The sequence below is a fragment of the Macrosteles quadrilineatus genome, unplaced genomic scaffold (assembly GCF_028750875.1).
Source record: "Macrosteles quadrilineatus isolate MER2022 unplaced genomic scaffold, UCM_ALF_1.0 Scaffold_9__3_contigs__length_116548681, whole genome shotgun sequence".
Lineage (NCBI taxonomy): Eukaryota > Metazoa > Arthropoda > Insecta > Hemiptera > Cicadellidae > Macrosteles > Macrosteles quadrilineatus.
The window spans coordinates 14,590,335-14,616,969 of record NW_026542602.1 but is presented as its reverse complement, the minus strand read 5'-3'; the positions used below and the strand labels follow the sequence as shown (position 1 = coordinate 14,616,969).

At 37.4% G+C, this 26,635-nt stretch overlaps 1 protein-coding gene across 1 annotated transcript; it reads left to right on the top strand.

The window, feature by feature from the left end:
- The first annotated feature begins 270 nt into the window (after positions 1–270).
- LOC129003040 (dnaJ homolog subfamily C member 10-like) lies at positions 271–26,257 on the top strand. Its single transcript, XM_054431243.1, has 14 exons — positions 271–587; positions 2,055–2,208; positions 4,609–4,822; positions 6,528–6,739; positions 8,472–8,687; positions 10,850–10,947; positions 11,443–11,563; positions 16,115–16,241; positions 16,895–17,113; positions 20,465–20,743; positions 21,090–21,226; positions 21,893–22,032; positions 23,114–23,312; positions 23,777–26,257. Coding segments are annotated over exons 1-14 (2,334 nt in total). The 5' UTR covers positions 271–585; the 3' UTR covers positions 23,993–26,257.
- Positions 26,258–26,635: the final 378 nt, after the last annotated feature.

The window sequence follows — 26,635 nt, the reverse complement described above, 5'->3', positions numbered from 1 at the left end:
GTTTGTTGTTTCTTTCCTTAAATTTTAGTTCATTTTTCCTGAGTTTAAAAACTGAGCAAGGTAACTTTGCCCATCAGCTGATGAGATGCAGATTGACCAATCTCCATTCCACTGCCAATGAGATAATCTGCAAACACTGTGCAGTGCAGACAGAGCAGATATTCTGTCGCTCTCGTCTGTCATCAGCCGTGTTTACTAAATTGTTTTCTTTCTGCTTCTGAGTTCTGACTGGCATAAGGCATAAGTCGGCTGCTGCTAAGTTAGTTGTATTGTTTCCCAAATTGTAATTCTATTTCTATTCTATTCTAGGCCTAGGTGTGGCGTGCAAGACCTTCCTCAATCTTGTATTTCCTCTTTGTTAATAATAATTTTGGAACGGAATAATTTTCACTCAGTTGGAGTTGACTCAAGTGCGAGCGTAGGTGGTTCTTTGCTGTCCTGTATTCGTCAGATGAAGTAGTAAACATGTCAGTATAAAGGCTACTAACTTGTTCAACCTTATGCTATGCATTAGCCTATTAAACTAACTGGGGCCTACATAATAGTTCGCAATTTTGAAGACCAATCTCGCTTTCCAACCACAAAATGTAAGTGACATTTTAAGTTTTGAGTCTTTATTTAATAAACCAAAGGTAGGCCTAGCAAAAATATAACCTCAAAAGTGCACCTTAGAATTTAGTTTTATGTCATAACTACCCTGACTGTAATTAATGTCCCCTCCCTGATGTACCCAATTGAAAATGTGGATATTCATATTAATTAAATTTTAAGTAGGACTAGGCCTATAACTTACAACAGATTTTTTAGTCCTAGGACGCTAGGCACGAGCCTGGGATTGTTTTTCACATTACTTCAGGCTAGACCTAGGGGTTGCGGCATTATCACTTAGATAAAATCCATTGGTGACTTGGCGGGGATCGAACCCAGGACCTCAGGGACTGAAGTCCACTACGCCAGCTCGCTACCCCGCCTAAAACAGATTAGATTTATATTAAGTTACATTGACACCCTAGTGGGAACAATTATCAATTAAACTTAGTGCTGAATAAGCAAGATGACAGATGGCAGCAAGCTCTGTTTTGTTACTGCCCAAGATAATTTGGTTTTTTGACCAGTGGTATTATATTTAAATTCCATTAATCAACTGTGTCACGAGCTATCTACGCTCTTCTGACTTCTCAGGATTTAACTTATCCGGCAAACTTCTTGTTACTAGGTTAGGGTTATTATCCGTATCTCTCATTCCTTTAACTATTCGGTTGTACCAAATACCAACTATGCTGTTAAAGCGATTGTACTTAAGTAAGTTAGGCCTAACTAAATTAATTTAAGATTCCTAAAGTTCAGTTTACCCCGGAGTTAGGAACACATGATTACAACAAATTACAACGAAGAAACACTAGCCTACTTTTAAAGGTAGAATTTTGATGTTAGAATCAGTTTTTTAGTGTTTACAACAGAAATTTTGTTACCCACCAGAAGTCGGTAAAGATCAAAGGGTGTTCCAAACATTATTATAAACATTATAAGTACTTAAACAAATGCTGATCGAACACAATGTTTCTGTATGGTACTTCTATACTGTTTACAATACTGGTACTTCCCTGCTACCCCCGCGCCTACCAACCACCACGTGACTACGTGCCACGCCCTCAGTGTCAGTCCTTTTGCTCCCATGCTGTCATTAGCTTTGACTCAGTGCACTGTCTGCTACTGTAATTCAAAATTAACTTAGCACTAGACATTCTCAAAAAGTTTTGAAACTCCTGTCCGTCCGCAGTTCTCCCAATAGGAGGTCGATAATCATCTAAGTTAACTGGTCATTGGCACTGTATTTTGATCTAGCTTGCAGTGACGGAGACCAATCATTGTCTACTTAAGCCTAACCCCACCTAAATTTTCAAAAGCCTAAAGTCTTTGAAAGCATGTTTGGTCACTTTTGATAAAGAAATAGGCCAAGTCTATAGTGATCCTGAGTCCTGATTGATTTTGAAAAAAAAAACACTTAATTATTTTAATAGTAGCCCATGGATAAAGTTCTATTCCGTTTCCAGGTTGGTCACTCAGTTGTTGGTATTGCTCTGCATTTCACTGTCGTCGGGTACAGATTATTATGAACTTCTCGGAATCACAAAAGATGCTGACAACAAAGAGATTAGGAAAGCTTTTAAAAAGCTGGCAGTCACACTGCATCCAGATAAAAACTTGGTAAGTAGCTCTTAATGTAGGCTAGGCCTATCTAGTTATTGGTGTATAATGGTATATGGTAGGCATATATGGAAGATTGATAGATATATGGTAGTGTGTAATTATGGTTGTAATGAATGTTAAGTGTTTGTTTTAACGTAAACTAAATTAAAATTTTTTAACAGAATAGGAGGTATAAAGTGATAGGCCTATCCATCAATGGACGAGACAGCTGGGTCATACTGTACTAAAAAAATGTAAGATACAGTACTCCAAGTAATACATTTCACTAATAAATAAGAAGATCGATAAGATTAATTAATATTTGATATCATATAAATTTGTGTTGCCCTAAGATGCTAGGCTCTAATCCGGAATTGTTTTTCATATTAATTAAGTCTAGACCTAGGGGTTCGGCGTTATCACTTAGATAAAATCCATTGGTGATTTAGCAGGATTTGAACGCAGTACCTCAGGAATCGAAGTACCGCTAGACTACTAGGACAGCTCACTCCTCAATATAAAATAGTTACTTACTATAAAATTTATTTACTTATTTGCATTCCAACGGTGTAACACCAATATACAATTGAAAGCAAACTTAGATGGCTAACAAGAAAAATTGAAAATACCACACAATGCTAATACAAGACGATGACTAATATGGACTGTGCAGGAATATTGAAATGAAAACATGCAGTAACAACTTTGCTGCAGTGACAGTACATGCATAACACGATGACAAGATATGTAGACAGTTTCATAAAATGATTTGAAAGAAGATGGGTGCAAGCTAATAATAAATGCAAAAATGACAATGTTAACAAAACAATAATTATGACAGGACTGTATATTCTAGTGCGACAGCAATGTATGTAATAAGGCAACAGACTGAGTGTTCTTAAAAATAAGAAGAGAACAATAAAAAGTTATCTTTGGTGGAAATCTTAGTAGTAATTTGTGGACTAACAAGTTCAATGGTCTTGTCGCTGCCCTTTTTCACATAGCCTACTATTTTGACTTATTACTATAAACCTGCTGCATGTATTATAATTAAAATTAATTATAAGCCTATACCGTGACTTAAAATATGTAAAATTATAACATCTCATTTCTATAACTTTTTCTTAATCTTTTTTACTAGGCCTAGAACTTTCTAAGTAACAAGTCCTGCTACAGGCTTGGTAAATATTCATCAGTTTGTACTGTTATGGAAATAAACCTTTGGAATCTCTGGAGAGATGTTGAACTGTTTCTAGTTTGTTGTTGCATGACGTTCACTTAGGCATGTATTATGTCTGAAGTACGTGCTCTATCTTCTGTAGCTGCTGAGCTTTAAAGCACTCGAAGAAGTATTAGAGATTATCTTAATACCTACCGGTACTATCTTTCATAGTGATTATAAATGAATATTCTGATGTTTTAAATTACATCTTTTACTAACTCAGTTTTTATTTATTAATTTAAATGGAAACTTTTATTTACAGCCTTATATGGATTAGAAAAAACCCTTTTGTTTTATTTAGCCTGGGCCTTAGCTAATAACCAAAGAGAATTTAAAATGATTTAGATTTTGTAACTAAATTAGGTAACTTGTTAGTTTAGTTGATTATTTATTCATGTATTTGATATGCATGTTATCAACTCAATTTGTATATGGTTATCTCTTATTTATTGTTGTTATAGTTGCATATTCTAAGTTGTTATTATTTGAATTTAATGTTATTTGGCCAATCTACTGAGGTAGGTAGGCCTAGCCTATATGTAAAAAGAATCTTCTGTTAGTATGTGAATAAATTAGTAGGAAAAGTTAGATAAACTAGAAGGAACAATTTCACAGTGTGACTCAGCTGTCATTTATTTATTTATTTTGACAGCAATCGCCATTTTACAAAATAATACATGAGATAAGATATACAAGCAAAAAGATACAAAAGAAAACATGATATGGATGCGTAAGAAATTATGGTGGTGGTGGTGGTGAACAATGTGGGTGAAATTACAACAGTTACAACATTGTGAAAAATTAACAACAATTAATAACAACTACCTGTGTAAATAATTAACAATAATAACAATCAGTAAAGTATCAAAAAGACAACGTTGTGAATTTAAATTGAGTTTTGTGTTGCCGTTGTGTACAACTGTAGTGGGGCGAGAACACAAAAAATTCATTGTAGTTCAACCTTACCGAGAAATAAACTGCAGAAGCATAGATTTTAAAGCAACATCATTGAATAAATTGGATCTTTCCAAAAATAGAGGTTATACCCTCAACTTTTGCAATTGGGGTATGAAACTATCTGAACCAAAATAACGTGGAAAACTGGTTCAATGTTCTCATGCAGATCAGCCGTACATAATAAACAATTATTTAAAGGAAAGTTTACCTTAAATATTCAGTAACGGTATTTGTCACAGGATGACCCAGACGCCAACGAGAAGTTCGCCAAGGTAACAAGAGCATATGAAGTACTGAAAGACCCTAGTCAGCGGAAGCAATACGACCTTCACGGGGAAGAAACCCCCTCTTCATGGAGTCAGAGTCAGTACCACAGTTACTCTTACTACAGAGATCACTTTGGCATCTACGACGACGACCCGCAGATAGTTACGCTGAACATGGCCGATTTTGGTGAGTATTTTTGTAGGCCTAGTCTGTTTGTTTCGGGTGATAGTAAATGTAATATCAAGTCACAGGTAGGGCTATTAGTTTAATTTTTTTTTTATTTAGTGTGAATAACAATTGGTTGTCAGAGCCTTGTAACAATTGTTGATAAATTATAACAATTGTTGGCAACAAGTTCATTTTAAAAATCTCCTATTTTACGATTATGTTATTAACGTTTTACTATTATCTTTGATATCTCAAACCTCAAACCTGGGGTGCTAGCTGGTCTAGTGGTAGAGCTCAGTACTTCGGAGCCCGAGATCCCGGTTTAAAATCTGCCAATTTTAAATAACCAATTGAGTTTATGTATGTGATACTGATAATGACATGATCCTCTAGGACTAGCTTAAAGTAATGTGTAAATCGGTTCTGGGTTAGAACCTAGCGTCCTGATGTCTCAAACCTCAATAAGAAGAATTCTTTTATGACCGATCTGTCACCAGTAATTCAGTCTACAGTATTTCAAATCGTAATTGAGATGTTACTGTAAATATTGTTGTTGTAATTTAGTGAATGTTTAATTTAGTAACAAGATTTAAATATAATTAAACACTTAAGTATCTATTAAACACAAAAACAAAGCACTGATTTGAAATACTGTAGTAGGTTATGTTCGAAAGATAAGTACAGTAATTGCAGCCCTGGTGCAAAAGAGTATATTTTTGACCAATCAATTAACTTTTGTGGACGGTATGTTTATTTATTTTACTATAACTAACTTGTTGAAAAAGCTAAAAACTTAAAACACAATTCTGTGCAGCTAACTAACATGTTTCTAAAACAGTATTTCCAGTGTTCCACTTAAACTTTAACACGTTCACTGCTAAAGGAAATTATAAAATCAAACCGTATTGCTAAAAAACTTTATTGTTGTATAACATTCCTTTTTGTGTCCTTACTGAAATACAATATTATATAATAAATAGGATCAAAAGTGAATATGACGCCAAAAAGTGACGTCTTACTAATGGGTCAGTACTGACCCACCAGGAGCCAGAGTCAGAAAAAAATTGAAATGTCACTGAATACATTGTGTATATGTGACTAAAAATATATGTTCTAAAGATATATGTAGTCATTATCATAAAATAATCAACATAAAATAGTATATCAATTGATTGGAATTAATTATGACTTCATAATGTGACGTCATATACATGGGTCACTGCTGACTCATCAAGAACCAGAGTAAAAAAAATTGAATTATTTAACAAAGATGAAAGATATAAAAGATTTGAAATGTTAGGTCTAATATTATTGAAATAAAATGATTTAAAAGTTAATTGAAATTGAATATGACATCATAAAGCACACAAAAGTAGCACAGCGAGGGGCCTTCACGGTAACGTGGGTCAGTACCGACCCAGCCGCCTCGGCGGGAGCGAGACGCGGGAACCAACTCAACAGTGAAGAAAGCAAGTCACACACTACACGCTAACGTGGTATAGGTCAACCTTTTGACCGACACTAGGCTCGTACTGAGCGCAGCGAACGTGTTAAAGATGGAATTGAAGACCCATTTGTCGTTTTCGTATTGGTCTATAATTATGGATCTAACAACAGGTTGTATTTAGTTACTCAACCTCGATTTTGAAAAAAAAAGAAAAATATTCATATGCAGTCAACAAACCTGTACAAAAGAAAAATTAAAAAAATAATTTTCAATCAGACTCCCTGGTGACCAAGTCCGGAGTCCAGTGGTTTGTCAACTACTACTCTCCACTGTGCTCTCACTGTCATGACCTCGCTCCCGAGTGGCGTAAACTTGCCTTGGATCTCGAGGGTGTCGTCATGTTCGGGGCCGTCAACTGTGAGGAAGACTGGGCCTTATGTCGGCAACAGAACATACGCTCTTATCCTTCACTCATCATGTATCCTTCGGTGAGTAGATAGTTCTTTGAATTGTATCATTGTCCACATGGAATAGTTTTTTGGTTGGTGTAGGCCTAATATACGAATATCAATTGTTTCAATTTTGGTTTAGTTACTATTTGCACATCATGCCAAGTAACGATAAAACATCGTACAATTTTCAATAAAGGCATTTAGTTTCAAAATTCACCTGATAGGCTACCCTCTCTAGTTCACCTACATTATATGTCAGTCTCCTTCCCACAGTCAACCTCCACAGTCTAACCCAAAAAACCTGTGTGTGTCTGAGTTATATCATTGACTATAACAGAAATTATTTCTGTGTATAGTCAATGGTTATACCGGGTGTCCAAAACCACCCGTACACCCCTTTAAAAACGAGGGAAATCTATTCTTACAAACAACAACTAATACAGAACTAGATAAATTGGGCACGGTCTACCAAATGGTGATATTTTCAAATCCAAAATCACACCGGAAGTGGCTTTTTCAGACCGGAAGTTGACTTTTTTAAACGTAAACTACCAATTTTGATTACAGAATCGGATTCTACGTTAAAAAATACACAACTTTTGTCTGAAACATTTTTTGAAAAAACTTGTTTTCTACCTCTAATCTCCCATTAAAGTCAATAATTTTGGGTCATTCATCTGTCAAAGTTATTCGAAACAATAATAGAGGAAAAAAATAACAAAGATTACATAAAGACATATGATGAATAAAATCAGCTGTTTATTGTAAACACCTTAGTAATTGAATAACAGCTGGTCTACACATTGCTTGATTAAATTTTTTTTGAAATCATTTGTTTTTACATTTGACCACTTTAATGTAAAAACAAATGATTTATTTTTAAAATAAAATGAAACTAAGCAATGTGTAGACCAGCTGTTACTCAATTACTATAGTGTTTATAATGAACAGCTGATTCTATTTATCACATGTCTTTATGTAATCTTAGTTATTTCTTTTTCTCTTTTATTGTTTCAAGTAACTTTGGCAGATGAATGACCCAAAATTATTGACTATAATAGGGGATTAGAGGTAGAAAACGTAGAATAGAAAAGTTTTTTTCAAAAAATGTTTAAGACAAAAGTTATGTATTTTTCAACGTAGAATCCGATTATGTAATCAAAATTGGTAGTTTACATTTAAAAAAGTCTACTTCCGGTCTGAAAAAGCCACTTCCGGTGTGATTTTGGATTTGAAATTAAGAGCATTTGGTAGACCGTGCCAAACTTGCTAGTTCTGTATTATTTTTTGTTTGTAAGAAAAGGTTTCCATCGTTTTTAAAGGGGTGTACGGGTGGTTTTGGACACCCGGTATTAATGTCAACTATTGTTATTATTCCGTCCACTTACCCAAGTCTGACTAATGTTACCTAATGTTTACCTATAAAACACGACAAACTAAACGAGGTTGGTCACATTTGTACTGTGCAATGCAACTGTTTGATTGTGCCGTGTAATGTAAATTTCTAACAATGAATGTGAATGCCTGACGACAAAGTAAACATAATACCGTCATTACACAATAGTGATGTTCTAGGCAATTCCTTAAAGGTAGGTATAATTGGCCGTATCATTTTGCAGGTCCTGTTGTTTTTAGGTAGGATTGTATTGCCAAGATTGCTATTTGAAATACTTAGCATATGGATGCTTTGTACTGCACTGTGAATGTGAAATGGAACAAGGGATATAATTTAAAGACGGCTCTGACCTTGGCACGGTTTCTGTTGTAGAACGAGCGCTACGCAGGCTCCCGCTACAAGGAACCACTGACAAGGTTTGTTCTGGACCGGGCCAAGACAGAGGTACATGAGATCAAGTCGGCAGACAACTGGGCAACTTTGACAGGAGAGCCAGGGCGTCACAGCTGGGTGTTACTGTTGTGTAATGGACAGTCATTGCCTGACTGTCTAGCAGATGACGAGCGGACCAGGCTGGCAGCGGCTCTGGTAGGTGATGATCGATTGAGTTTTTCATCGTGGTATTTAATTATAGTAGTTTACGCAACGATTGCGTTAAGTTAGTCTTTACGACACGAGTAGAAAAAACTTCTACGAGTGTCGTAAAGACTATTAACGTGAGTTGCGTACACTAATTTACCTACGACCGTTTTTTAATTAATAACAATCTGGTTTTTGATTACTAACAATCTTTACTCATAACTTCTTAGAGAGGTTATGTTTTCGTTGATTGTCATGCCACTGAAAGTGGTGCAACGACTTATTGTATAATCAGCTGATTTCATGTAATTACGTGTTTGTAAAATTTTGTTAAATAATACGTTACTATTTTTCAGGCAATAGCTTCTGCTAGCAGCATTCTTACCATAAATACTGTATCAGGTACAATTAGAGAAATATTGCATATTTCTTTTGGACAACTGAATAATATAGTGAAATAGTTTACAGTTAGATCTCAGCATCGAATATGTGGTCCACAACGAGTTGGGTGAAGCAATGGTTAAGAGGTTTTCAAAATAAATCAGAAGCACATTTTCATTTATCAATCTAACCTTATTTTGTTTCGTCCATTTAATGAATTGCTGCCTTGCTGGTATGTAATTTCATACCTTTGTTTCGATTTTGGTGGCATAAGATTAGCACAAACAGTTTGTGGTCTCATTTCTATCTCGTAAACTTCACTTTCACTAAAACTGAAATGTTTAAATCAGTTTAATCTACCTTCCTTTAACCACCAACTTAGGTTAAAATTACGCGAGTATCAACAGGAACAAGACGGATCAAAAATTAAAATTGTCAACTGATTAGCTGAACAGCTGATTAGTTGACGTTTGAAGCATTACAATTTTACTTCTTTTCTCTCAATCCTTGAATCTCATTGGTCCGTTACCCGTGTTGTTATGAGAAAAACTATGCTGTTATGAAAGTAAACAGCTGTTAAGTGAAACTTTTCAATTCTAGGAACTGAACTGAAATGGCTACTTTAAAAAACGGTCGTAGGTAAAGGTATTTAAACCACTATCATTAGTGATAGAGTTTTGGTGAAATTTACATTGTTAGCCTTTGTAACCATTGCACAAATTGTATTTTAAAGAATCCATTTAGATTTAGAAAATGTGTATAAATAAGGCTGATCAAGACTTAAATTTAGTAAGATGTTATGGTTTTAGAAAAACTGACATTAGTAAATATATTTGCTTCATATGTGGGACATTCTTTTTTAACTTGTTACGTTTTGTGTTGATGTTATACAACATTGATATCAACCTACTGACAACACTTTTTGTCTAAGAAATATTTAGCAATGAGTACATTATACTGTAGAGTCCAATTATTGTGTACCAACTGGGACCGAATCTTGTTCGAACGAGCAGGAATTTCGAATAAGCGGATCTCCGGACTTGATAATCACGATCGTCTCGTCAATGATGTTCACAGTTTTGTCACAATTACTGGAGACGATGGTGGTGTCTCTGCGACTGCGAAAGATGTTCAAAATTTCATCTTGACTGCAAAAGATGTTTTAAATTTTGTCGAGCTGAACTTTTTTTCCCAATCATAGAAAGCCTCTGCAAATATATGTGCGAACATTTCAGCATAACATGATGATAATGTCTCTGCAGCCGCAGAAGATATTCACGATTTCACGGTGAATGCAGAAAATATGCTCTATTTCGTGAAGCTTTGTACTAACGTCTTGGATTGTAGAATAACAGGATTCGGAATATCAGGACTCTACTTTAGTGTAAGAAAGAGCTCTAACTTTGCCTGGTAAAATAAATAATTTTTCATTTCATTTCATTTACTTTATTTCGAAAATACTTTGTAATAGATTTGTGGATCATCTGTAGACAATTTTGAGGTATGTTTTTGTCCAGTAAAGGATGGGTGTGTTTGATGTTAATTTTTTTTTTTTATCAACTGTACATACAACTTGTATGAATTTATGGAATGATTGCTCGAAAACTACTAGGTTATAATATCTTCTGTTATCATAACCAAAGGGTAAGTCGTCATCAGTGCCCATCAGTGTAACCAGGAAGAAACTATCAAAAAAACAGACTTAAGATTTTACAACTGGATAAGAAGTAATTGTATTATCCAAAGTCAAAGTTACATTTTGTCATTACAATGATGCTCGTCTGTTGTAGAATGGGGTGGTGGGTGTTGCAACAGTAGAATGTCTACTAGTGCCAATCTGCCCTCAGCTGGTTCAGGGAGAGTACACCAGTACTGTCTTCTGGAGAAAGTAAGTGATCTCTCATACATTTTAGGACTCAGTGATGTAAAATGGACGAGAACGATTTCCTGTTAAACGATTTCTTGATTTCACATTTCCCAGATATCATCTGTTCTATTTTTGTTTGTTTCCTCATTAAATAGTTAATACAAATTATCTGACTTAGATCAATGTTGTTGAAGCCATTTTAAAGTCCTTTAGTTTCAATGCATGTAAAACTTGACTTCCTATAAAGTTTTATTTTTTTGTAAAGTGGACCCTGAAATACCCTCATCAGATTGAGATTAGAGCTATTGATTTGCAGGATTTTAACCCAGGCCTGTAAGCTAATATTGCACTCTATTCACTAGATCAGCCTTGTCCTTAAAGTTTTTAGTTTTAATAAAAAATATACATTTTAATGCCATTTAGACCTACCAAATATTGATTTAATAATCATTTAGAGTTGATGTTATTTATACTGAGTAAAGTGTCAGCTACCTATGTTTATCGTAACATTTCCAGGTCGCCAGACGGAGACAGTTTTGCCACCAGAATAGTGATGAGTGACAATCCTAGAGATATGGTGAAGGAAGTTTTTACTTATCTGCCGGACCTTCAACAACTTGACCCTGAAAAGTTCCATGTATGTTCAAAACCTCTTGAGTTTGTTGTTGCTATTTTAAGTATAAGTCATGGACTATGGACAGGGCAATCCTTCAAGTTTTATTTCCAACCGTTAAGTAATTATTTGTATACTAGTAGCCTGTAGGGGCCATAGCCCCTAATTTAGACTACAATACAAAAAGACCATGTATAAAAAGACAAATATTCTAAATATGTTTTTAAAATTATCAATTTTATGTTACTTAAAATTAACAGTGTTTCTTGTTTTATATCTTGGCTTCCGTTGGAGTCGTATATTAGTTGCTTCTGATGTGTCAATGAAATACAATTGTAAAATAATGATTAAATCAATAACACAACATAGTTACAAATGGAAACGTGCACATGGTTTGGCCTGAGCCCGGAGAACGACGAATCAGAGCTGAAATCATACACAGCCAAACATTGCACATCTTTTCTAGTTTAAAATTAAAGATTTGTTTTGTAATCTTACGAATTCTGTTAATAGTTTCCATTTTGAGAACCAAATGTAAAGCTTAAAATTATTATTAACTAGCTGTAACCCGCGGGCTTTGCCCCGTTTAACTTCTTAATTTTCAAGATTATCTCGTTCGCATGGCTCAATCACGTCCTGGTTGAAGTTTGTTCGCTACGCTCACTCACCTTTTGGTTGCAAATTAGCTGTTGTCATAAATGTAAAAGAAATAATAGTGCTGCATCCTGTTGGTAATCCTTGTAACTTTAATGCTATTGAACATCATAGAACAGAACCAACTTGTTTAATTGAAACAGCTGTTAAGATTCAATAATTCCATTTCTCATAAGGTTAACACGGGAAACTTCAGAGCCACTGGGGCGGAGCCCGAAAGGATTTTTGAAATAAGAATATGCCTATATGTTAATCGGGAATGTGAGCTATCATCATGCCAAATTTCAGCCCAATCCGACCAGTATTTTTCGCGTTCCTTTGTCACAAACATACATCCAAACTTTCTCATTTATAATATTAGTAGGATTATTATGAATGCAACTCCCCATTTTGCGGAATTAAGTCAGAAATATATATCTATGAATTTGTCCCTGAATTTTAAGACAGTAAGGCCCATGTTCCAGAATCTCTTTTTGTGTAGCGGAAAGTGACACAAAAGCCATTGCACTGTTGTATTGCCTTATGTTTTTTTATGAAGTTTGAATCATGTAAAACCAGTTCTTTTAATTTGTCATTTACTTGTGGTTGTGGCATGTCGATTGTGGCAACATGCGTTGAAATGTCCATTTGTGGCATCCTCTGCGAAGTGCGCCACAATGCATGCAAGTGCTTGAGGACCTAGATTGTGAGAAACAACACTCAACTCATTTTCCAGCGTTCTTCTAAAGACAGGTTGTAAAACAGCTTCTGTATTTCTTTCACAGTTAGGCCCTACATTACGTTCTCTTTAGCATTTCTTAAGTCTGTTGAATTCCTGGACACTCTTTCACGTCTTGCAGGTCTTCCCCTACCCTGTCTAGTTATTTCACTCATTATAAAAACGGAAAACAAAAAAATTAAACACAATTCATTTTGAAACATTATTTACCAACATTGACTTTCGGAATAAATGTAAACATTGCAAAAATAAGTAACAGCTGATAGAATGCAGACGTTTTTCAGTCCCCATGCATTTCTTATGGTGGATATTTTACATTATATCTCGTTTTCTGGTAACTTTATAGGAATTCTGCTATTTTTCCCGAGTCCCTGGGGTCAAGACCTTTAATTTAAGACCCCTCCTACTTTTCTGCGACTTACCAGACGTCCACAATTTTCTGGTAAAAATTTGGTCTTTCAGAATTATATATATAGACTAGCTGACCCGGCGAACTTCGTATCGCCTAAGTTATAGGTTTCCCCTAAATATCAACTTATATATAAGTAGTCCAATTGTATTACCCAACGTTATCGTAAATATCGTAGTCGTTCGTTTTCTATTTTCACGTACATGTCGACCATGAATTGTTGGCAAAGTTCACGGCACCGTAGAATGACGTTGTCATGATCGCGTCTAATCATCAGATGATACGCATAAAAATCCTTCGAGCTAACTTTCTTGTTTGTTTCGGCTCCTGTAGCGGGATCTTTTTGTTTAATATCTATGTAATATCCGTCTTGTCCCTTATACAACATTAGTGGATATTGTAGAGCGTCGTATGAACGGTGTGTATCAGCAATGAACTCAAGATTGTTATTTCTTTTGCGAATAACAATTTCACGCTTAGCTGTACGGTCGCCAACCATAATTCCAGCAACGTCGTCAACAACAGGTGCATTGAATCTACGAATGTGCTCTCCAGATGGTGTTTTATCAGGATTGATGATAATTGCGTGATTGTCGCTTTGCAATTTGTGCATGTGTGATTTGAACAATTTCAACAATTCATTGTGCTCATTCAATAAATCGTCCAGCTCGCCGAGAATACGTCTGGCAAATTGTGAATTAAGGTTATTGTATTTTAAACGTGCATCCACGCGATTGGCTTGCGCACTTTCGGTGTCCTCGCCACCCATAAAGTAAATTTGTAAAAATTTATGTGGTTCATTTGGCATAGGAAGCAATGAGCCTACTTTGTGGTAAATTTGGCCTTTGATTTTGAACGTTGTATTAAATTGTTGACCATCTGCAGCATTATTGTTAACTATTTCTGTTGCTCCGAACGATGTCATTTGAAAACATGAATTGAATGTTCTAATTGATTTCAGGAACATGTTAGAATCACGATGCGTACCATTAAGTAAACCTTTCAATGGTTCAGGTGGTGATTCAATTACTGGTAGTTGCACTTTACCTGTGGCGCAACACATCCCGGCTGGCTCATTTTTGAATTTAAGCGCCTTACAATTCGCACATTCATTGTCCATATCACCAATCGCCACTTTGGAATGATCAAAATATTTAACGTCGGGTTCATACTCAAATGCTAGACGACGGAATGTATGCGATATAAAAGCTTGATGCACTTGTTGTCGTCGTATGTCATTTTCTCTGCGTGCTTCAACTACGTATCGACGCGCTTGTCTTTGTTGTAGTCGTCTTTCTTCATTTCTTTCAGCGCGATCATCTTGTGACTGTGATGCGCGCAATTGCGACATGTTCACGCGCACAACTTCATTTTCCTGTTGAATTTGGACGTCTGTCCTTTGGGCTCTTAGATTTCGCCTTTGTATAGCTCCAGCCGTTAGACGGCCAAAATTTGACCCTCTTCGCCTTGCTGGCATTGTTCACTGTAAAAACACAGATTAAACTTAAATACTTAACCATGCATTTCAAAACCTAGCCTCTAACTACATTACAAAACCTGAATAATAACTTCTTAGCAATATAATAACAGATGTATTTGTTTTGTTTATAAATATTAAATTACAAATAATAAAAACATGTGATTTAACTTGACATCCAAATGCTCTGTAGAGCCCAAACTCCGAGAAATAATAGTGCTGCACCCTGTTGGTAATCCTTGTAACTTTAATGCTATTTAATTGAAACAGCTGTTAAGATTCATTAATTCCATTTCTCATAAGGTTAACATGGGAAACTCCAGAGCCACTGGGGCGGAGCCCTTTTAAGAATTTCGAAACGGGAAATAGTTTACTTCCTATTCGCATACCTACAGAATTTACACACCAAATTTCATAACGATCGGTGAAGTCGTTCCGGAGGAGTTTGCAGACAAACACTGTGACACGAGAATTTTATATATTAGATTATTTTGAAATTGAATTTTTGTCAGGTTGAGTGTGGCTACTTTTTAGTTTAGTTTGTTAAGTTTGCGAAAGGTTTTAAGGATTTTTGTGAGAATTGCAGGCTTACCGATGGCAAAGTGTCCACTCTGGCACATGAAACACAAACTATGCTCTATACTCAAAAAATTAAGGTACTTCACTGTAACTGGCAAAATTTTCAACCAAAGAAGTATTCTTTTCTTGCCAACAATAATTCCACAAAATCCTTAAAATCCTTAAAATCTTAGCCCTTGTGCAAAGTTATACCATACACTAAGCAAAAGACAAGTAGATTCCTCATCCCATTGTAAATTTTGAAGTTTGTTTTTTGTGTCTAGTTCATGTACATACACACTGATCGCTGGGTAGACAAAATTTTGTTTCTATTATTTTAGGGTTGTTTTCATGATTTGTGCTTTACTATTTGGTTGTATAACTAGAGGATGGGTTATTAATTATGATTATATCGTGTTATTTGGTTAAATGAGGTTTTAAATTACTAAAATAACAAGAACCAAATTGTAAACAAAACACAACCTCTACAGTTGGACGTACAGAACTAACGATAAAATTGGCTTCAGCTTTTCCATAAGGATGACTAAACCCTTAACCTTTGTGAAAAATCTGTTAAAAGTTAAAATTCATTTTGGAAATTTTTTTGTAAGTAGTATTTAGCAAAGAATTTTCCTGTGTAGGCTATTTTTATGTACGGTACTGTATTTATCTATACTGTGTTAAAAGACTGCCCAAAACAGAATGTAAGTAGACCTTATTCAGTATAATAATAAATGTTGATTCTTTGTTGTGTTTTAGGATATCATCACTCAGTTAGAGCTTGGGTCCCGGACCTCATGGTTGGTTGATTTCTCTGTTGGAGCGGACAATGAGCTTGACTTGGAAATTAGAAAACTTCCATCAATGTTAAGCGACATGCGCGTTGGTCAGTAAATCATGTTTAGTTAACTTAGCATTTAAAAATAACAAACAATGCTTTTTTGGTATGTAAATAAATATGATTGTTTCTTTATGTGTGTTTGGGGGAATTTTAAGATACAATGGTGCAATACAATTCATCCTGCAATCGAGACTGATAGTGCCTATAATTTACAATAAATTTAAAAAAATCTTACTTTTTAAATTTTTTTTATGATTTTTTTTTGTAAACATGGGAACTACCTAAAACTTATTTTTAGGGTTCAGTTGATCTTGATGATTTCAATTTTATTATTAGTACCTATCTAAAGAAAATTGTTGGCAGTTTTTTTATACAACAGTTGAACAGTTTTAGCATGCGAGCAAATCTTACTCATCTATAATGTAATTTTTCCAAGCGAATGAATAATTGTATGATTTTCTTCAATAGGGTCAGCAATTCAGCTATAAAAGAAGTTCAAATTTTTCAAGTTGAATTAAATACATTTGAGTACCAAAAACTCTTTAAGCTGTACATGCCAAGGTGTCAATGTTTTGGGTTTTAATTTTAATTTATAACTACAGGAAAAAAGGAGATTTCCTTAAAGTGGTTATAAACTATGTAGAATTTTTTTTTATAATCTTGTGAGTTCAGAGGAATTATACTTTGTTTTGTCACAGGACGTGTAAATTGTGCCCGACACCGTCAGCTGTGTGAGGACTATTCCATCTCCCGCTACCCATCCTTTGCCGTGTTCAAGCCTGGAGGAGGTTACGAGTTCTTTCATGGAACACCGTCCGCCATCAGTGTGTCACAGTTTGCCAGGGAGAGTGCCAGTGCTACCAACCTACGCACACTCTCACAGCAACTCTTCCCTCAGCTGGTCACGCAGGCTCAAGGTTGGCAACACTGGTTGTTCTTTGTGATGGATAGTTATTAGTTCACAATCCTATAACCTCAGATATTAACGAATGCAAGATGTAATAAAGATCAATATTGCTTATTTTTGCAAGAATCTAGAAAGAATATTTAACTAAATATGATAATTATACCTGATGAGTTATGAGTGTAATGTGGTTACCGGTACTAAAATTTTTTTATAAATTGAAATGTAACACCATGCTTTACACACAGACCTGGAATCCTTGTAGACAGATAAACTCATGTTAAAGATAATGGTATTTTAAATTGTATCAACTTTTTTTTTTTAAGGGAGAGGTGGGAAAATGCATTTATGCACACAGGTTGCTAGCCTGTAGTGTGGGACTCCAATGGGCTTAAGGCCCAGAGACTACCCACTAAAAACCTCCTCTACTCTTCGGACACTAGCCTGGGAACACTTGTCGCACTTCATCAGAACTAGGCCGACTTTGCCTACGCCCGAGGGGCTTACGCCGTGTCTAGCCGTTTATTTCTTATCAAATCTAGACTATGTTCCGATCTAGATCGTTCTTTTTAGCTTGCAGGACATTCCGGACAAAGTGCGACCAGCAGTCCCAGTTGTCCTCACCCTTCAGCAAGGTCTCACAAATCGATTCAATCGACAGCACCCCAAAATGTTGAATGGCCTCCTGGCGAAGCATATCCCATTGTGGACAGCGGAAAAAAGTGTGTTCCGCGTCGTCGGGAATGCATGGGCAGTAAATGCAGTCAGGTGAATTCGTTTTGGCCATCAAGTGCAGGTACGACTGAAAATAGCTGTGACCTGACAAGAACTGCGTGAGGTAATAGTCAACCCCACCGTGCCGCCGTTCCACCCACGGTTGGACCTGTCTGATGAGTCTGGCAGTCCAACATCCTCGAGTCTCCCTTTCCCAGCTTTCTTTCCACATCTGAAAAGTGCGGGAGCGCTCTTCTGTTCTTGCAGCGTCCCTTCCGATGTAGCCTTGTCTCTGGTAGATTGCCTTCCTCTCCAAAAATTGTATCAACTAAAGATAGGTTGGTTGCCGATATCATTAGTTTGGTACAGGTTTCATTTTTTTATGATAAGCTTTAGATTTTTCCCCTTAAATTACTTATTCAAATTGAATTTTTCTTCCTACTTATGCAATGGTAGTACACTTGTTTAAAATTGTAACTTGTGCTTTATGTGAAGGCCATTATAGTTTTAAGATTAGGTAGGTGTATTAAACGAAACATCCCCTCTTGTATTTATTTTTTTTAGGGATGGACGGGTCCCGAAATTTCGGGAATTTTTCGGGAAAAAAATATTCCCGATTATCGGGACGGGATTACATTTGACTCGGGAATTTTTCGGGACGGGATTTGGTCCGATCGTCGGCGATTTTTCCGCTTCGCGAGTGCCGATAACGCCGTTATTGCGAGCGATAGGTCCGCGAACGCAGGAGACGAAGTCATACCGACGATCGCGCCGTGACCGCGGAGTCCTACGGACGATCGCGCCGTGACCGCGAGTCATACCGACGATCGCGCCGTGACCGCGAGTCATGACGACGATCGCGCCGTGACCGCGGAGTCATACCGACGATCGCGCCATGACCGCGAGGTCCTACCGACGATCGCGCCGTGACCGCAAGTCATACCGACGATCATGCCGTGACCGCGAGTCATAACGACGATCGCGCCGTGATCGCGGAGTCATGCTGACGATCGAGCCGTGATCGCGAGTCATACTGACGATCGCGCTGTGACCGCAAGTCATACCGACGATCATGCCGTGACCGCGAGTCATAACGACGATCGCGCCGTGATCGCGGAGTCATGCTGACGATCGAGCCGTGATCGCGAGTCATACCGACGATCGCGCTGTGACCGCGAGTCATACCGACGATCGCGCCGTGACCGCGGAGTCATACCGACGATCGCGCCGTGACCGCGAGGTCCTACCGACGATCGCGCCGTGACCGCAAGTCATACCGACGATCATGCCGTGACCGCGAGTCATAACGACGATCGCGCCGTGACCGCGGAGTCATGACGACGATCGCGCCGTGACCGCGAGTCATACCGACGATCGCGCTGTGACCGCGAGTCATACCGACGATCGCGCCGTGACCGCGGAGTCATACCGACGATCGCGCCGTGACCGCGAGGTCCTACCGACGATCGCGCCGTGACCGCAAGTCATACCGACGATCATGCCGTGACCGCGAGTCATACCGACGATCGCGCCGTGACCGCGAGTCATGACGACGATCGCGCCGTGACCGCGGAGTCATGCTGACGATCGAGCCGTGTTCGCGAGTCATACCGACGATCATGCCGTGACCGCGAGTCATACCAACGATAACCCCGTGACCGCGGAGTCATACCGACGATCGCGCCGTGACCGCGGAGTCCTACCGACGATCGCGCCGTGACCGCGAGTCATGACGACGATCGAGCCGTGTTCGCGAGTCATACCGACGATCATGCCGTGACCGCGAGTCATACCAACGATAACCCTGTGACCGCGGAGTCATACCGACGATCGCGCCGTGACCGCGGAGTCCTACCGACGATCGCGCCGTGACCGCGAGTCATACCGACGATCGCGCCGTGACCGCGAGTCATGACGACGATCGCGCCGTGACCGCGGAGTCATGCTGACGATCGAGCCGTGTTCGCGAGTCATACCGACGATCATGCCGTGACCGCGAGTCATACCAACGATAACCCCGTGACCGCGGAGTCATACCGACGATCGCGCCGTGACCGCGGAGTCCTACCGACGATCGCGCCGTGACCGCGAGTCATGACGACGATCGCGTCGTGACCGCGAGTCATACCGACGATCGCGCCGTGATCGCGAGTCATGACGACGATCTCGCCGTGACCGTGAGTCATACAGACGATAACCCCGTGACCCGCGAGTCACAAGTTACTATAGGTACCTGGAAATTGTTACCCATTTTTTGGTTTTTATAGATCAGTGCCACAAATGGTAAAAATTGATTTCGTATGTCTTTTTTTGGTAACTGCAATACAGTACTTTCTTTTTATGCACGGAAAAAAATCCCGTCCCGTCCCGTCCCGAAAATTGGGAAGGAAATAAAAATCCCGTCCCGTCCCGTCCCGAACTAAAAATTCAATCCCGTCCATCCCTAATTTTTTTTCATTGGATGTCTTGCCACAGACAGGATACATGATCATCCTCTTGCACAACTAACAGATTTTTGTTTCAAGTTTATTTTTAATTTTAAAAAATTGGTTAGTTTCTTAAAAATGTGTCCTCCGAGTTTAAGTTATTCCCGGTCTATCAAATATTTACGACATGACACATTCCTACATCAATGTTATATCTGTCACAGATGGGGACAGTGCGTGGTTCATAGACTTCTACGCGCCGTGGTGTCCTCCGTGTCTGCGTCTGTTGCCTGAGCTGCGTAAGGCGAGTCAACACTTCTCTCCTGTAGTGAGGTTCGGCACAGTGGACTGTACGATACATGCGGCCCTGTGTCGTCAACACAACGTACAGTCGTATCCTACAACAATGCTGTTCAACCAGTCCCGACCTTCGCAGACTTTCCGAGGCGAACATTCTGCCAGCAGCATAATAGACTTCATTCAGGATGTCATCAACCCTAGAGGTAACATTTCAGTTGTGTAGTATCTTTGACTCTGGACAGTGTGGATAGAAGTTGACATTTCCATGATAAAGTTTTAGCAACAAATTAAGGTAGTTAGACAAAAGCACTGATGTAAATCGATTTCTGTCAATTTTCTGCCTTTTCTGTCAACATTTAAATTTAGCTAAAAACTGAAAGGACTACTTTTTGTAGACTATAGCATGTTTTATGCCACATCAACAGGAAAAACCAGAATTTGCTGCCAGGAAAATGTGTAAACTTTTTTTCCAGGAGTTCTGTAGCCATCCTGCTATTTATAAATTTTTTGAATTGTTGTTTTCTCCTATTTCGTAAGTTTGTGTTGCAGTTATAAAACTGACAGAGGAGACCTTCTACACATCTGTCGGCCGCAAGACTCCAGACTCTGTGTGGCTTGTGGACTTCTTCATGCCTTGGTGCGGGCCATGTCAACAGCTGGGACCTCAGTGGAGGAAACTGGCAAAGGTACTCACATAACCTGTTACTGTTGCCTTCAGCTGGTAAAGTTATCTGTTGTATGAGGTCAGGTTATTATACATAGTCCGTTCACAAAATGCAGGTTTAAGGGAAAGTACCCCTACTACTTTTTTTGATTAATGTGTGTTACAGCTGGTTGACATATTGAAAACCTCAGCTGTTGAGCTATTGCTTTAGAGGTAAGATCAAGGAGAGGGGATGGATTTCTTCCCCTAAAATCGCTTAAATTTTGTGAATTGTAAATAGTAGACATATTTTCAAACCACACCAATATTTATAAATCAATTACTCTCAATGTGTTAATTGGAAGATTAGGTAATCCAAAAGGGATATCAGAAGACAAAAAATATTATAAAACAGTTTTCTTTATAATTTTTTTAGGACCTCATGGACCTAAGTCCCACGCTCTAACCATTAGACCAGTTCGCTCCCCACTATTAATCAGTAAGAGATGGAACTAAGGGTTCAACCAAAAGAATTATTTACTTACACCACACCTAATTCCAACTATACCCAAGAATATATTTTAACCTCTCCAACTAAACATCTCCACTTCTGCTGATTTAGTGCGCCTTCTTCATTGGGTCTTGAAATCTGTAAGTTATTTTATAACCCCAACAGTTTCTTTCTAATGTTTCTTTGGTTTGTCCTCAGATGGTGTCAGACATGGCGAATGTGTTTGTTGGAGAAGTGAACTGTGAAGAAGAGACAGACTTGTGTAGACAACAAGGGGTCCACAGCTACCCCACCATCAGACTGTACCCCACGGGCAGTACAGGGTTTAACACTGTAGCGTAAGTTAACCTCCATGATATGTGTGGAGTTTATGTTCAAATACATAAAAGAATAACTAGTGAACCTTTCTTCTGGTTTTAATAATACTGATGGTCATGAATCTGATTGATTTGTCACCAATTTTCAGATGGAGAAAGATTTCACAAGATTTTGTTATCTTTTACAAGAAATGGGTTCTAACAGGCTCTATAGAATTGAGTTTATATCACCACACAACAAATGCACATATAGGATTATCTCTTTGACGCTGCTAATAGTTCATAGCAATGAAGAATTACGTTTTCCTACAGTTACCTAACAATGTACATGTTCTCTCACTGATTTGAGAAAGCAAAGTGGCCAATTTGCTCATCAGTGAGACAATGTTAATATTGTCTCACTCTAATTACTTTGTCTCACTCCAGATTTGCAACGTGAAGGCACGAAATAGTGAGCACGTAACATGCAGGCAATGTCGTATGCGCGCGAAATACGTTGGCAGCACTGGCTGTAAATCAGCTGGTCCTAGCTGTTGTACTGTATTTTTCACTTCACATTAAATATTATATTAAAAGTTCACTTCTGTGAAAAAATAGGTTATGTTTCTTGACCAATTTATTTGTTTTATGGTAACTGTAGGAAAAGTATAATATGCAACTCGAGTTCAAAGTACAATTGCCTCACTCGAGAAAACATTCCTCACTCGCCTACGGCTCCTGAGTAAGGATTTCTCTCGAGTGAGTCAATTGCTCACTTTTCTCACTAGTTTCACAAATAACTATTGTCTTAGCTGTAATACATAGCCTTTTTAAGATTAACTATTTTCAGTAATCACTAATCACTCATTGTGTTTGATAGTAAGTGTGGTAAGCGGGATGCACTCAGCACAAGAATCCTTCTCTTATATAACTTACTCTCTCTCCTTAGTTATTTTGTTCAGTCATTTCAACATTTGATTGTCGTTGGATTAATTTAATACCACTTGCGTCTAGTGTGACTCTAAGTGTTGTTGGAAGCCTTTCCCTCATCCCTGTCACACGCAATCCTGATTGAAATGGTCCATACCAACACAATATCTCTAAATCCTTCGTGTCTATGCAGGATGTACAGTGGTTATCACAGAGATGCCAAGTCCATCCGCCAGTGGCTGTTCAACTTCCTACCCTCGGCCGTGGTAGAGTTGACATCTGAGAGTTTCCAGGAGGTTGTGGAAGGCTCGGACCCGTGGTTGGTGGACTTCTACGCTCCATGGTGCGGCCACTGTCACGCCTTCGCTCCGGAGTTTACCACTGTCGCTAAGGTGGGGAAATCAGCTTATAGGGACACTGTTATATGTTTAGATGTATAGGAATACAGCTTAGTAACAATGAGTTAACACTAGTAACAATTAAACATTTATCATGAAGAAAAGGTAGCAAAATGCCTGATTGGAGACAAAGAATTCCTCCAATTATAACTGCCGCTTGAGCTGTATACCGGCCATGTTATGTTGGCCTCTCCCACCAAACTCTGCCACATATAAGCAGGTGAGTTGATTAAGACGGGAGTTAAATCTTCATACAGTGCTTACCTAAAGCTGGTGACAATAGTGGTGAACCCTAGAGTAGCGGTTAGAGTGCAGCACATGTCAAGCACAGTTTTCAACTATTTCAGTTAAGTTATACTTGCGTAACTAGTTATAAAAGTAGGTCTCGTTTTATGTTACTTATCTTATAACGCTTAATATTTGGGTCTTTTAGGCATAACAGTTGCACCTATTTTCAGAAATTGGAGGGTAGAGTGAAGTGCGGGAAGGTGAACTGTGACAGCCACTATCAGGTGTGTCAACGCGCTGGAGTGTCTGCGTACCCAACTGTGCAGTTCTACCAACCGCAGTCTCACAGTGCGCGAGGTGTGGAGATCACTACACAACAGGCTGACAAGATCATCAGCTTCGTAGAGGAGAGACTGAGGCCGTCACAAACACATGATGAATTGTAACTGTGATACTAGCTGTAGATGAATGTGTCAGTGTGTCGGTGCACAATAATGGTCACATCACACATAGGCTAAGAGTGAATGAGGTTAGATTAGTGATCCTACAAATTTGGTCTTATACTCAATTTATTATTTTATTGAAGATGAACATACTTTTATGTGAGCTTACGCGTTGCTTATAAAGCATACCAAGTTCATGCTATAAATATTATACTAATTTGTTAGAAGATTGATACAAAAGACAGTTGACAGGCCCTCGTTAAAAATTAGGCATCTACTTTATTTCTATTCATATTTTGCTTTAGTTTAAAATTCCTTATTGCTTATTTATATGCTTGAAGAGCAAAATATTTTTTAAAGTTCTTTGCCTTTACAAATTTTTAGCCTTAGTAGCTTAGGTTTTACAATTAAAAGTCAAAATGCACTTGCTACTTTTTACTGTTTTGTGCTTAATGACATGCAACATTTTTCTAACGTCTAGTCAATTCTATATATAATGATTTTGATATTATGAATTTATATTTTCTGGAAAGTGTAAACATTTTTATTGCTGAAACTCTTGCATTAGGGTATAGCTTGTTTTAATTCTGTTTTAAGGGGGGGGGGTTGTTTTATTTCATAATATGAAAACTACAGTGTGCTACTACTAATTATCTTTAAGATAGAAAAATGATCCTAACATAACCTAGTTAAGAGTGTAGACGATAACGTCATAAAATTGAAGAAATTAATCATATATATTACATATTTAAAATTTGTGTAAAAATGTAGTAAGTATTATTGCCACACAAAATTATTGACTTGATTACAAATATTTAGTTTTATAAATTTTCCCTGATATTTGAATCAATCGCAAACATACACATTAAGTTAATTAATTTTCCTAACACTTCGATCTTTATTTAAATATTTAAATCAAGTTTAGCAGCCTCCTTAAAACCTTCACCTTGCCAGTCCATATGAGCCCCTGGGGCAGGTCTACGTGAGGAACATATCAAGCAGTGCATGGGGTCAACTGGTACTGTACTGATCAATTCTAAGTGACTGCACTAAAGCACAATTGCACAATTTCTAGCATTGATTATAATTGCAATGCTCTTCATTACACCAACTGAGCCACTGACTCACCCACAACAAGAGGTTAGTATTATCCTTAGAAAAAAGTGGCATTCTTCCTGCCTAAAGATAAATTTAGTTACATTTTATTGGATTCAAATAAATATTTGAGTTTTAGGTACGGATTGCTTTGTTGATTTGTGCAAATTATATGGATAATGTTGCCTTCTACAGGGAACAATCTCTATATTAAAGATCTTAATTAAGAGCCATTTACTTAAGGTATAGGAATCATTATTATTACCATGCTATCCTTAAAAAAAATGTAGCTTTTTGTGTTGCTTCTCTTGAATGATTTTACTGATATTTATTGTGATATTATAGTGTAAGAAAGTATGAACAACTTTTTAACCCTCCAACTGGCAATGAATTTTCAAAAGCATGACTGCAAAATCGCCAAAAATGCCTTGCCATGACAGAGTTTGCCCATTGCCAGTTGAAGGGTTAACAATGTATGATTCCTATAGATACTTATGTTGTATCTAAGTGTGTTATTTTATCTTTATATATTTTCATGTCTTCTAGAGCTTTTACTTTGTTAAGTTACTTTTACAACTCATTTGTGTTTTTCACAAAAGGTACAATACCTTAAATTAATTATACATTTTAGTATTTTAAAGCTAATCAGTCATGTACGCTTAGTTTTTTTCAGGCCTTCCCAAAACTTTTTTCAATGATTCAGCATATCTTTATGTGGAGACTTTGATGTGATCAAAATATAGTTTACAATATATTTAGCTAAGGTGAACTCTTAAACCTGTCTTGAAAGTAAACTGTAAAAGAGAAAATATTTACAAAATAATTTTATCTCTGAATTCAAAGACCACTAATTTTTTGGAGGTACGGGTAGTTGATTTGGAGTTGGTACTTAAACTTAACATCTTATGACACTACAAATTTATTTAACAAAAAAATTAATGTTCGGTGACAACTCATACAAAAACAAGTATTCAAATTTGTGTACTATGTAATATTTAATTTGTTCACCAGTATCTTCAAGATATTTTAAAACACTAATGTTGTATTATAGTTCCTTGATTGATAATGATGTAAATAAAAATGTTAAAACCACCAACACTACCTTACCTCAATCCCTGATGATTTTATTTTATTTCTATTATTATTAATTAAAAATCTAGAAATGACACAATTTATAGCACCTATCTACTTTTTCTTTTGGGAAGAATTCAAAATGAGGATATGGGACCATTAAAAGTCGACAACCTGACGTTTGAGAGAGTGTCCGAATTTAAGTACTTAGGAATAACAGTCAACTCCAGTAACAAAACAGAAAATGAAATAGAAAAGAGACTTATCACGGCAACTAACTGCTTTCGAAGCATGTCAAAAATCTTAGGATCCAGATTACTGTCAAAATCCACAAAAATTAGAATTTATAAAACTATTATCCAACCAGTTCCCTTATATGGATCTGAGGCCTGGACCCTAACCAAACAAAACGAAAGGAGATTAATCGTCTCTGAGAACAAGATATTAAGAAAGATTTTTGGCCCTATAAAAGAAAATGAA